The sequence below is a fragment of the Spermophilus citellus genome (genome assembly GCF_964194105.1).
Source record: "Spermophilus citellus genome assembly, chromosome: 6".
Taxonomy (NCBI): domain Eukaryota; kingdom Metazoa; phylum Chordata; class Mammalia; order Rodentia; family Sciuridae; genus Spermophilus; species Spermophilus citellus.
Window position 1 is genome coordinate 16,487,790 of NC_138187.1, and position 13,883 is coordinate 16,501,672.

Genomic DNA, 13,883 nt, shown 5'->3' on the forward strand with positions numbered 1-13,883 from the left:
CAGTAACAGAGCAGCAGGAGGAATTGCGAGGTGCCTTGTGGGAGGTGCTACCGAGACCCAGGGAAATGCAAGGTGCAGGGTGGCCTCAGGGCGGCAGCAGGCACTCGCTTTGCCACATAGAACCGCTCAGGACCAGCCCAGCTGGGGCGCAGAGCTTGCCTCGGGAAGGCAGGTGGCGCTGCGGAGTCGTGGCCCGCTCTGGGCTGGTCGCCAGTTCTCGGCGGGCTGGGGAACACACCTGGGCAGGTAGGAGGGGGCAGAACCTGAGGGGGCTGGGCTCTAGAGGCGGGGCCCAGGCCCTCCCACAAGAGCCCTGGGGCGCGCCAACTGGGGATGCTTGCCTGGTGAGGAGAGCAGAAAAGGAGCGTACCCGGATGGTGCACACGCGAACCCCCATCCTTCGGAGCCGAGAGGTGAGCTAGCCGGGCTGGGTCGGACCGGCAAGGGTTTCAGACACCAGAGTGCCACGGTACGCGGTGGCCTCCCGGACGCGCGGATCGCCCGGTGGGTGGGTGGCCCGGCCGGCATCACTGCGGCTGCTAGCCGGTGACCAGGATGCAGGGACACTTTCCCGGGGCGATCGATGCGGCTCTCTAGTCTATTCGCGCCGTGGCTCGGGTCACAGCGCTGGGCGATGGTCATTCCTGGGCTACCCTCCCCGGATCCCCCTTCCCCGCCTCGGTGAAGCGCGTGGACTGGACCGTGGCTGCTCCTTTTACGCTCTGGAATGCTTTCTTCGGAGGTGGACTCTTGTTGCAGAAAGAAGCAAACACTTGAAGCCGGCTGGCTGCTCTCTTGAGCGGGCGGACTCGGCCTGAGCTGTCCTGGAGCAGCCGGGGGACAGAGGGGGCTTTGGCCACAAGACAGCGCCCAGTCGCTCCGCGCAAGGGCGGGCAGGACTTGCAGCGGCTCCGGACGGGTCCGAGGCTCAGGGGATCTCCTTGCAGCGCGACAGCAGGGGCGCGCATCAGCTTAGGTCCCTGGTGGCTTCCAAGTTCTGCGACCAACCCTGCCCAAGACATGGAGCAAATTTCTCACCCCTCCCCAGGTTCCTTCACCGTGACTTGGGGAATAGGCGAGCTTAGTGGTAGTCCGGGGTGTGCATTCGGGACTTGCTCTCATGAATCAGGACCCTGGAATTTTTTTTTGAGCGGGGGGGGGGGGATCCTTGCAATCCTTCCTACCTTTGTGACCTAAGGCAGATTATCTTACCTCTCTACGCCTCCGTTTCCTCCTCTGTGAAATGGGGATCTATCATACCTCATATAATTTGTAGTGAGAATTTAATTAGGTAATATGTAAAAAGAACTAAGTAGGGTGCTGGGACACAGTTAGGGATTGATAAATGACAGTCATTATTTTCTACTGCCACTGTCATTTCAGGAGCAGGTAGATAAAAGTAGGGACTCCTGGATTCAAATCCCAGCTCAGCCACTTTCTAATGTGACATTGGGCAAGCTACTTAACCTTGGTGTCTCCATTTCATTTGTATCATGGGGGAAATTCTGATACCTACCGGAGAAGATTGTTGTGAAAATTGAATGAGGTAATACCTGTAAAGCACTTTGAAGGGCGTCTGCAGCTAATTCTTCCTCAAAGGTGACACAATTCAGTAGTAGCTCCAAAGTTGTTTTGCCTTGAACTTGAAATATTTGTGGGAGCATTGGTGGGGCTCCTCTGCTCTGCTGGGGTCAGGGTCAGGCCCAGGGAAGGGACTGATGAGCAGAAGGACCCCAGGCATTGTCTTCAGTGGGAATAATAAGAGTTGGGGACAGAAGTTTCCAGAATCACAGCTTCTGGCAAACATTTGCAAGAGGAGGAAATTTCTCCTGGGCTGTAGCGTTATTTGGCAGGACATTGAACCTGGACCTCGATTTAAAAAACAATTGTTACCTTCTTTCTTTTTTGGTTTGGGAATGTTGTACAGGAAAAAGTGAGGATGAGTAATATTGAAAATTATAAAACAAATGATGCAACAAGTCCAGAGGCAGAGGCAGAAGGATCATAGGTTCAAGGTCAGCCTCACTAACTTCATGGAACCGTATCTCAAAATAAAATAAAATAAAATAAAAAAGGAGGCTGGGGTTGGGGCTCAGTGGTAGAGTGCTTGCCTAGCATATGTGAGGCGCTGGGTTCCATTCTCAGTACCACATTTAAGTATATAAAATGAAGGTCCATTGACAACTAAAAAATATTTTTAAAAAATTTTTAAATTTTATAAAAGGCTAAAACTTTAGCTCAGAAGTAGAACACTCTTGTGTTCAATTCCAAGTTCTGCAATAAATAAACAAATAATAAACTAAAATAAATTTTATTTCTCTTGCCAAGAGGCTAATAGCATAATTTGGGGTATTATAGATGGTTTTCTCCATCCTAGAAAAATCACAGAAGTCTCTGGGGGGTTTGAAACAGTTTGGCTGACTCTGGATATCTTACCTCTACCACCAACACTCTATTTCTTTTGCATTGTAAACCTTAAAACCCACTAGTGTTGTTAATTTTGAAAGACCCCAGCTTTGGTCCAGCTCCCAATTTTGGACTATACTCCATGGATTCATAATGGAAAAAAAAAGTAATTCCACAAGTTCAGAATCCTGCCTAAAGAACTTAATGGGGGCACACCTAAGTCCTTGTGTTAGACAAGGGACCTCTGAGGACATGGGGCCCACTCTGTATACCTCCAAATCAGAGTATGTCCTAATTTGGCTTTGGTGCTGTAGAACACACAGGGGACAGAGTTTGCATATACCCCTCCCCCAATACTGGTAATTCATGAGTCTTGAGAAATAGTCACCTTTACTATCCAGAGTATTTAGAAACTAAATAACTCAAGATTCTTTCTCTTTCTTTCTACCTTTAGTCTCGAGTACTATTAACCAGCTTCTTGCTTTAATGAGAGGGCGTAACAGTCCCCGGTACAACACCAAGCCCCTCAAAGATATAGACTATGGTGGTTAAGGCTGCAAGATTCCTGTACAATCTTATACAAGTTGATTCACCTCTCTGAGCTCATCCTCCTCCTCTGTAGCATAGAGATGATAATAGTACACTTACTTTGTGGAATTGTTGAAACATGAGGTGAAATATATATATATATATATAGAGAGAGAGAGAGAGAGACACTATGCGTGTTAATATATACAGACTATAAATTTATGAGACTTAAGAGACAATATGAATATATTATAAATGTATATAATCATCTCATATGTATATATTATAAATATGAGATGATTATACACACACATAGTATATGTATATATTATATACACTGCATAGTATATTAGTATATTTATAAAATGAATATCATTTCACACCGTAACGGTTCTGTGACTGAGATGATCGTGTCTGTTGATGAATCTAATAATTTGCTTTCCAACACTCTCCCCAGAAGCTGTTATTAAATCAAGGTGCATTCCCCAAATGAATGGTAGCTTTAAATAAATATTTTAAAAAAATGTGGCACAGTACTCTGCAAATATTAGGTGGCTGTCAGTTGTAGACTATTGTTTTCTAACATCTGTATCAGGTACTCTGAAGCGCTAAGAGCTTGTCTGTAAAGAGAAGAAATGAATCAGAAATCATTCCTCTTTCAAGAAAGCAGTAGGGAAATGAACTGGAAGAAATGGGGCCAGGAACGTGATGGAAGGGGCTGCCAGAAAACTCCCTTGGCTGATTTCATCTGTCAGAAACACCTTGCTGAGCGCCAGCTCTGTGCCAGACACGGTCTTGAGCACCAGGGGGCCTGTTGGGGTAGGAAGGCTGCCCTCCAGGTGGGCAGGTGAGTGGGAGCGATAAGGCACGTTGCAGTACCCCGACCTGATAAGACAGGAGCTGATTGGGTTGCACTGAGGGCTGCTGCCCCAGAAACCCAGGCGAAAGGTCCTTGGGCTAGTCGGGCCAGTCTCCGCGGGTTCCACCTGGCCCAGCCCCCACAGGGCTAGGCCTGGGGGCCCTAAGAGGAGGAGGCAGCCTCCCGGCAGCTGTGGTGGCCAAGAACAAATATCCTGGAGAGGGGGCCAAGGCCTCAGGATGGAGACTGTCCAGCCCACGGAGGAAAAGAGGAAGGAGGTCACTGAGGGCCCTCGCCTCCAGGGACCTGCAGCAGGCCAGCTTGATTGCACGAGCTCACCTGCTCTTCTCTGTCCCTCCAGTAAGTGGCCCGCCCGCCAAGTCCCATCCTCGCCATGGCTCCCGGAGAGAAGATCAAAGCCAAAATCAAGAAGAACCTGCCCGTGAGAGGCCCTCAGGCACCCACCATCAAGGACCTGATGCGGTGGTACTGCCTCAACACCAACACCCACGGCTGCCGCCGCATCGTGGTGTCCCGTGGCCGCCTCCGCCGCCTCATCTGGATCGGGATCACGCTGATGGCCGTGGCCCTCATTATCTGGCAGTGCGCGCTCCTCGTGTGCTCTTTCTACACTGTCTCGGTCTCCATCAAGGTCCACTTCCAGAAGCTGGATTTCCCCGCTGTCACCATCTGCAACATGAACCCCTACAAGTAAGAGGCGCGAGCAGGGGTCAAGGCATGGAGCTCACGACTCCCGCGGGTGCCCAAGCCCCTGCAGCCTGTAGATGTGCGGTTAGGAATTTGAATTCATTGCCAACATCGGTGAACTGCCCTCTCCAGGCGCTCCAAAGGTGTACCAAGGTTTCAGTCTATCCGCGGCTTCTGGGGATGGGCTATCTCAGGGGAGGCAGACAGCGGAGGTTGCAAAGGTCAGCTTAGCTTGGAGGTTGGGTCTGGAATGAACTAGCACCCTCTGCCCTCCCCCTCATAAACGCTCACACCAAACCTTTAGCTTAGCCACTCTTCCCAACTTTCCAAGTCCACACCCTCCATCTCCACAAACTGTAAGCTCAGGGCTGACTCAGAAACTTCCAGAAGCATCCTGGCTCTGCTAAGCCTCATTTGAGTGAGCCCTGCCCCCCAGGGCTTTGGGCTGGATCAGATGTTGGTGCTACCCCATTGGCAGCTGCAGGACCTGTTCTAAATGGGTCACCAGAGTCCTTGGGATCGTGCAACACTGATCTGCCAGCCGGGTCAGAATCCAGCAGAATTTTGTCAGGGTAGGGGTCGGGGGTGAAGAGAACAGGAGGGCAGGGGGGACATGATCACAATTACCAAAGCAAGCGGACTTGGCCAGTCATCAACCTCAGAAAAGCTCAAGATCCAGATTGGGTCTAAGACTTATTCTCTACCTCTTAAGTCTCTTTCTTTTCTTCCTCCCTTATCTCTTCCATTACTCCTTTCTTCCCTCTCTCCCTCCTTGCAGCCATTATTAGTTCCATAATTACTCAGCATCTAAAAATCCTCTAGCCTAGGTTCTGAGGCATAGAACTGAGCAACCTACGCACAGTCTTTGACCCTTGGCTCACACTGTAGTGCAAATATAGCTACCCTATGCTAACTCATAATCACAACCATTACATTATTTTTATGCACATGTGTGTTTCCTATGTACATAATAAATCATTGGAACCTTTCCAATGCCCTGAGGACATGGAGACACAGAAAGGCCAGGTGACTTGTCCAAGGTCACACAGCCACTAAGGACCAAGATGGGAAATTTGAACTCAGGTAGTTAACTGTGGGACTGGTACTCTGAATCCCTGTGCTATATTGCCTATGCACAGAGCAAGGAGGAGAGGAAAGAGAGAGGAGAGTTAAGGGAGAGCCTGGGAATATTTGTCAATGGGAAAAAAAGTTTTAAATGGTGTCATCAGGCTGGCTGAAGACACTTGTCACTATTCCCCTGTGTTCTCAAGGGTTGTCAGGGTAACAGGCATGCCCTCCTCCCTCCCAGCTATGGTTGGAGGTCACGGGTTGGCAGAGGCAGGGTGTGTGGGGTGGAGATGGAGCCTGACCCCCTGGTTGACAGTTATTTGTTTGCGCTCACTGTGGCTGGATTAGGGGAGGTACCTGATGGTCACCACTCCAGAAATGCTGGTTGGGGACAAACTCATCAACACACCCCTGAGAGCAAGCAGACAGTGGTGGCAGGGGTGAAGCCACAAGATGTCATGCAAGGGTCACCCATGAGCCTTTCCCTTTTGTGGGAGGCAACAGTGACTCGGGATGGGGCTAATGGGGAAGGCCACAGGGATGGGCGGGGGTGGGGGTGGGGGGCGGAGGCTGGTGCGTCTTGATGGACCACAGCACGGAGCCGGGATGGCTTTCTGCCGGAGGGGTTTGCCTTCTCTGAGGGACGCTACCTTCCCATCCCGGCAGGTACAGTGCCGTGCGTGACCTTCTGGCTGACCTGGACAAGGAGACCAGAGAGGCCTTGAAGTCCCTATTTGGCTTTTCAGAGGTGAACTCTCGGAAACGTCGGGAGGCAGAACCCTGGGAAGGCATCCAGCCCAAATTCCTCAACGTGGTCCCGCTGCTGGTCTTCAACGAGAAGGAGAGGGACAAGGCCAGAGACTTCATCACGGGCCGCAAGCGGAAAGTGAGCAGGAAAATCATTCACAAGGCTTCCAACGTGGTGCATGTCCACGACTCCAAGGAGGTGGTGGGGTTCCAACTGGTAAGACTCGCTGGCTCGCAGTTTGGGGGCATGGAAGGTGCTGGGGCTGGTGGGCCCAGGGTCTCTTCTCCTAGGCCATTTGCTCCTGGAGGCCCCCTGGAAGAAATATACCCGGTGAGGGTGAGTGGGCTACCAGCGAGTGAATCTGACTCAGGCAATCCTAGAACATGGGGGGAATGTCCTAGGAGGTGACCCTAGCTCATGGGGGCCTCCCAGATAGAGAGAAATGAGAGATGATTTGGGAATCTAGGTGGGAAGGAAGGATGAGGTCATTTCAGAAACTGCTGCTGAATAAAAGAAGTCATTTTCAGGCTTTTTATTATTGCTTAACATACAGATTCCATCCTGGGACCACCTGGTTGGCCATGCTTGGGTCACCCTGATGTCCTCTTGGCTAATAATGGGAAGGCAGGACATCTTGAAGGATAATCTCACCAGACTGTATCCAAGGGGGAAAAGAAAATTCCTACAAAGCAAAATCAGAGTGCAGACACTTCCTTATCAAGAGTGTCAAATCCTGAAGAAAAAAAAAAATGGCCCCTCCCCCAAATCACTAAGATCATTCATAGGATAGTCATAAGATTCTCTTGGATATTCTAGTCCCTTCCTTGATATCTGTCCTTTCCAAAGACTTTCCAAGCCCTGAAGAAAACACCTGGAATGTACCATAAGTTCCTTATAAAGTCCTCATTATCATATCATTCAGACGTGGGTCCTCTCTGCCGCTCTATGTACTTGGTGAGGATGATAGTTCAGTCAATATTTTGCAAGTGACAGAATGGATGCATAATGCCTCGCCTAAGATCCTGCAGAGAAGTAGTATCAGATTCTGGGCTAGAATCCAGGTTTCTAAACTGTTTATGTAGCAGGAAGCAGGATGGGTTGTGTAGGAACTCAGAAGCATTTGAGCCAAACCCCAAATATCCAGGGAACCCCAAAAAAGGTAGTTTGGCTTCTTACCTGTGGCAGACAGAAGTAGGGAGTCATAAGAGTGGGACTCAGTGTCCTTCTTCACTAACCTCTTTCCTATCCTGAAGGCTTGAGGCTGACTTCTCCCAGACCCCAGAAGTAAAGGGGGGAAGGGTCCTGGGGATTAAACTCAGGGGCACTCGACCACTGAGCCCCATACCCAGCCCTATTTTGTATTTTATTTTGAGACAGGGTCTCACTGAGTTGCTTAGTGCCTTGCTGTTGCTGAGGCTGGCTTTGAACCTGCGATCCTCCTGCCTCAGCCTCCTTAGCTGCTGGGATGACAGGCATGCGCCACCATGCCTGGCAGGAAAACCATTCTTATCCCAGGCTTCTCTCCAGTTCCTCTGATTATCTGACCCGAAGTTTCAATTACTTATCCTTACGGTCCTTCCAAAAGGTAGCAGATCTCCTGGTAACAGCCCGGCTTCTCCTCTTATTTACAGTGTTCCAACGACACCTCGGACTGTGCCACCTACACCTTCAGTTCGGGCATCAACGCCATCCAGGAGTGGTACAAGCTGCATTACATGAACATCATGGCCCAGGTGCCTCTGGAGAAGAAGATCAACATGAGCTACTCTGCAGAGGAGCTGCTGGTCACCTGCTTCTTTGACGGGATGTCCTGCAATGCCAGGTCAGGGACGGGAGAGGCAGTTCTCTCAGCCTCTGAATGCAGGCAGCTCTGAGCCAGGCTGCTTGCACGCACACAGGAGATGGTTCTAGAATCAGGGAGTTGAGTGAATGGCATGGGCTCACACTAGCTTTAAACTCATGAAATTACTCATCATGACCTGGAGTGGTTGAGAGTGTGCGTGTCTAACTTTGCATGTTACTAGGATGCGGACCAGTGTTTGAGAGCCAACGCTCTCCTACGGAGGAAGGAAGGGAGACAAGAAGGGAGGGAGGGAATAAAGAAAAGTCTATGTTCACATTTGTGAGTCTTCCAACCTTTCCCCTTGGAAGATTATACTCAGATTCCTGGTGGTGACTGGGAGTAGGTGGGACATTCTGAGGGGTCCTGCTTGTCCTATGGATTTGTCTCATTTTTTTTTAAAACACTAAACCTCTGCCACCTGTCTATGTGTTAGGGGACATATTGGTCCCTGCAAAAAAAAAAAAAAAAAAAGAGTGATTGGAATGGGAGTTCTCTGAGGATGGGTTCTTTATGTCCCATAAGTCCTACGATGGGATTTCTTCTCTGGGGAGCATTTCCGAGGATTGGGAATTTGAATGGAAAAAAAAAAAAGTGACACCATGTTGGCTGAGAAATTCAAGAGTGGAGGAATTTGCAGCAAACGTGAGGCACAGGGACTGCCACATCAGAACAGAGAAGCTGCAAAAGGGCTAAGGAGGAGCATGGAAACCAGGGTCTAATGAACCTGACTTGAGGGGTTCCCTTTAGCCGAGGAAACTCAGGGGAAGGGGGTCGGGGGCAATCATCCATTGTCCTCAGAGAGAGGTGGCCCCATGAACATTACCCTTCCAGACTTCAGCTGTGAGGCACATGGGGGAGTCCCCAGCCCAGCCCTTTCTGACCCATTTGCTCCATCTATAGGAATTTCACACTCTTCCACCATCCCATGTATGGGAATTGCTACACGTTCAACAACAGAGAAAACGAGAGCATCCTCAGCACCTCCATGGGGGGCAGTGAGTACGGTAAGGAGACCCCCAGGCCCTCTGACAGAGAGTGTGGTGGCAGCAGGATAACCCGGGGTGTGCTGGAGCTTCCAGAAATACAGATCTCTCCACCTGGCCCCAAACCAGACGCTAATTTCCCCATCCGTCCAGCATCTCCATCAGTGCCCATGTTGCCTACTTTCTTCAATCTGGGGGTCTGTTGTCTTCTTTTTTTTTTTTTTTTGACTTCTCTTCTTTACCCTTGAGAGAGGCACAAGGGACACACCGCAGGCTTCCTGCTGCGGAGACGCCTTTCTGGTTTAAGCTTGTGGCTGGGGTGAGTAATGCCGGGGCGGGTGGCTTCTCGATGGAGTTAAACCTGGAAGTGCTGAGTAGGAGATTAAGGAGGTAGACACGCCTTTATCTTAGCGAAGATGACAGATTCTGGAGCCAGGACCCAGCTCTGCCTCTTATTGTGTGACCTTGGGCACGTGACTGCCCTTCATCTGTAAAGTGAGACTGATAATAGTTATCTCCCACGGAGAAATCTGCTGCACGCTCTATGATGTGCTCAGGCTACCCTAACAAGGTGCTGTAGACCAGGTGGTGTGCACCACTGACATTTATTTCTCACAGTTCTGGAGGTTGGGGATTCCAAGATGATGCAAATCTGGTTTCTGGCAAGACTTTGCTCCTCGGGTTGCAGATGGCTGTCTTCTGTCTGGATCCCCAGTAGCCTCTGTTGCAAGTGGAGGAGTGCTATGGTGTCTCTCCCTTGTCTTAAAAGAACCTCAACCCTCTCAGATTAGAGCCACACCCTTTAGAATGTCATTGGACCTTAATGAAGTCCCGTCTCCAAATACCCTGATGTTGGGGGTTAGGGCTGAAGACCTATGAACTTGGGGAGGCAGGAGACCATTCAGCCACACACACACCATATGCACAACAAATGCTAGCTGCTGACACTACTTCCTAGTACTACAAGACTACTGTCACCTATGCTGCCATTGCTCCTGCCAATACTACAATCTCTACTCCTTTTGTAGAAAAGTTAGGGACCCCAACTAGTTGGCCTGGCTTACCTACAAAAGGAATTATTGAAGGGTCCTGTGCAACATGATTTCATAAATAATGCGCCCACCAGGAAAGGCAAGACCCTGTCATACTGGAAGTCCACGTTTGGAATCCAGACCTTTGTCATTTATAGTCTGTGTTCTCACCCAGACTGCAAGAAACTCTGGTTCAGAGCACAGTGGGATTCTGTGGATTCTTCCACCATCTTCAGTGGAAGAAGCTACCGTGGAGATGTGCAGAGTTCTGGTTCTACTGCACAGGGCTTTGTGACCTCTAGCTGATCACTGTCTCTCTCTCTGGGTTTTCGTTCCTTTGTACATAAACAGAAGATGTCAGAATAACTCTTAAGTTGTCTTCTTTCAGTTCGTGTACACTCTGATGGACTCTGATCATACACTCGTTCATTGACTGGTTTGATATCTGCTCTGCGCAAGGTGCTCCTCTAGGTAGCAGAGATGCAGCGGTGAACAAGACAGATGTCCCCTCTGCCTTCTGAAGCAAGGGACAAGCACATACATAGACATTAACTAGTTACCAGTACTAACGAGTGGAATGAGGAGAAGAAAGCAGAAAGGGGAAGACAGAGGAGCTGGGGTGAGGATGGGGTTTGAGGTGGAAAAGGAGGTTCAGGAAAGCCCTCCTGGAGAGGTCATCCTATTTAAGGATGAGAAGGTCCACACGAGAGAGAATTCTAGGGTCTAGCAAACACAAAGGCTCTGAGAATCAAATGAATGGGATGTGTTTCTAGAAACAGAAATCAAAACCGGTGTGCTTGGAGCTGATTGAAGGAAAGAGTGACAGAGGACGAGGAGGGAGAGGTGGGTGGGCTCCACTATCACAGCCTTGTCAGTCACAGTGGGTTGATTCTCTGGCACGCCCTTGTATCCAGCTCCAGTGAGTTGCCCCTCGGGGGTCTCAAGCCAGGGCATGATCTGATCCGACATCCAATTTCCATAGGTCCTTATGGCTACTGGGTGCAGAATAAAAGATTGCAGAGAGCAAGGATAGGGACCAGAAGGGGAGTTAAGCCAACAATCATGCACCCGATCTTTGGTTCTCTCTTCCCTGGGTGATTGCCTGAGAGTGTCAGTCAGTAGCCATGGCTCTGCATGTCCCTTTAGATGTCCAGCCAAACTTCTCATCTCAAAGGACCACGTGTGTCTCAGAGCAGCCATTCCTTCATGCTCAGCAAGAACTTGTGCTGAGCCAGACTTGTGACAGTGATCCTGAATTTGAGCCCCCACGTGGGGCTGAGTCCTGAGGACACAGCGGTGAGCAAGCCAGGCACAGCTCTCGCTCTCACACAGCTTCCGGTCTAACTTCTGGTCTAGCCTGCCTCCCATCTAGCCTTCCTCTGCCCATCAGTTGCTGGGCCTTGGATTTGAGCCTACCAAACCACCGAGGGGGTCCGCCCCCCCCCCCCCCCCGCCAGGGAATGCTTTATGGAGTTTTGACCACAGAACCTTATCTTTTCAGGGCTGCAGGTCATCCTGTACATAAACGAAGAAGAATACAACCCCTTCCTTGTGTCCTCCACGGGGGCTAAGGTGCTCATCCATCGGCAGGATGAGTATCCCTTCATTGAAGACGTGGGAACCGAGATCGAGACGGCAATGTCAACCTCCATTGGAATGCATCTGGTAAGAGACTACTCCGAGTTCCATATACTTGGGGAGGAGGACATCTTTTTTTCAAGGGTAACCAACGCGAGGCACAGCTTATGGAAAAAGGGTGCTTATTTCAAAGGGAGCACGGTTCTGTATTTTCTAGTGGTCACCCCGACGGTCATTCTGGTAGATACACAGAGGTTCTCTTTGCACCTTCTCTAGGGATGAACAAGGCAGGATGCCATTTTAAGAATTTAAGGAACCTCCCTTGTTCCCTCCAACCCCCTCCTCAAAAAGCCCTAGCATTTTTGGAACTGTGATGGAAGCAAAGTGTCAGACACTAATTATATATTTGTCAATTATACACATAGAGCAGATTAACGTCTTCCTTTCTAGGATTCTAGAGTCCTGTGAGGGCATGAAAACAACTATTTAAAGACCAGTTAAAAGCCACTGGGCTACTCAAATTCTGTTTCAGCCCCTCAGACTCCCATCGATTTAACCTTTACCTAGAATCCCTTCTTTCTCCAAGTCTGTGACCTCTGACCTCACTGAGTGCTGAGAATACTCAATGCAGGGGCACTTAACCACTGAGCCACATCCCCAGCCCTTTATATATATATTTTTTTTTTATTTTGAGACACTCTCCAAACAGGGTGGAGACACACTGATCTAAAACCCTCTAAATCCTGGAGAATGAATTGCAACAAAGCTCAACGCTTTCAATACGAGCACATCTGGGCTGAGGAGTCCAACCAACATGATTTATCATTCAACTTTTTTTTTTTTTTTTTTTTTTTTTTTTTTTTAGTACCAGGGATTGAAAGCAGGGGCACTTAACCACTGAGCCACATCCCCAGCCCTTTATATTTTTTATTTTGAAACAAGGACTTGCAAAGTTGCTTAGCGCCTCTGTAAGTTGTTGAAGTTGCCCTTGAACTTGTGGTCCTCCTGCCTCAGCCTCCCGAGCCACTGGGATTACAGGCATGTGCCACCACACACCCAGCCTATTATTCAACTTTTAATCTTTTCTAATCTGTCCAGAAAAAAAAAAACAGCATCCATTTTAATTTTACTTTTCATTTCTTCTTGGTGGTATTTTAACATTTGTGGGAGAGAAAAAAAATCCCTCAAGCATTTTCTCTGTGGACTCTCCATTCATGCCTTGATTTGTATCTGAACTTAATGCCCCGTATTAAACTTCCTAGCCTTCATCCCTCACAAATTTTCCCCCAGAGCAGTGGTTTCCAAACCCAGTTGCTCATGAGGCTCACATCTCCTAAACCAAAATCTCTGGGAGACAAGCACAAGGATCTATATTGGCTTCAAACTCCAGTAAAAGTGAAGCCAAAGCAATGCACCTTGCTCAGCTGCAGATGGCTTTGGATTGGGTTCTGAAGCAATATGGCGGGCATTGGGGGCTCCGATAGCCATCCATCACTACCCATTCAACAGTTATTATTTCTGAGTGCCTCCTATGTGCTAGATACTGGAAGACCCTCAGGATGGATGTCTGGTAGGGCAGATGCTCCCAGAGGCATGTCACTGAGGAACTTTGTTTTAATACGGGAGAGAAGTATGTACCAGCTTGGGCTGTGTGGATGCTGATTTCCTAAAGGGAAAAATGTTCTGAGCCCCCCAACCTGCTCAGATTGGGACTCCAAAAGACTTCTAAAGACAGACCACGGATACCTCTGTTCACTGGGGAGTCATGAAATTCCCAGAAGACAACAGTGATGTTTTGATGCCTGGTTTCCCATAGTGTCTCATCTGCACTGGGAAGAAGGACCTGGGTGTTTTTTGTGTTTTTTTTTTTAAGGAGGGAGTAGGTACCAGGGGTTGAACTCAGGGGCACTCAACCACTGAGCCACATCCTATCCTCAGCCTTATTTTATATTTTATTTTAGAGACAGGGTCTCACTGAGTTGCTTAGCACCTTGCTTTTGCTGAGGCTGCCTTTGAACTCATGATCCCCCTGCCTCAGTAGGTGAGGCAGGACCTGGGTTCTGCAGCCCATCCACCCCTTACCCTTCTGCCCTCTCCCTGCCTTCTACCTCTCGCAGCATCTGAGAGTAGA

General features: G+C 49.2%; 1 protein-coding gene across 1 annotated transcript in view; it reads left to right on the forward strand.

The window, feature by feature from the left end:
* The first annotated feature begins 238 nt into the window (after positions 1 to 238).
* Positions 239 to 13,883, forward strand: part of SCNN1G (sodium channel epithelial 1 subunit gamma) — a 29,703-nt gene continuing 16,058 nt past the window's right edge. The window contains exons 1-6 of the mRNA XM_081299163.1: positions 239 to 413; positions 4,155 to 4,504; positions 6,236 to 6,533; positions 7,949 to 8,139; positions 9,061 to 9,164; positions 11,676 to 11,839. Coding sequence (XP_081155289.1) covers positions 4,188 to 4,504; positions 6,236 to 6,533; positions 7,949 to 8,139; positions 9,061 to 9,164; positions 11,676 to 11,839 — 1,074 coding nt within the window. The 5' untranslated portion in view covers positions 239 to 413; positions 4,155 to 4,187. The remainder of the gene's footprint in view (positions 414 to 4,154; positions 4,505 to 6,235; positions 6,534 to 7,948; positions 8,140 to 9,060; positions 9,165 to 11,675; positions 11,840 to 13,883) is intronic.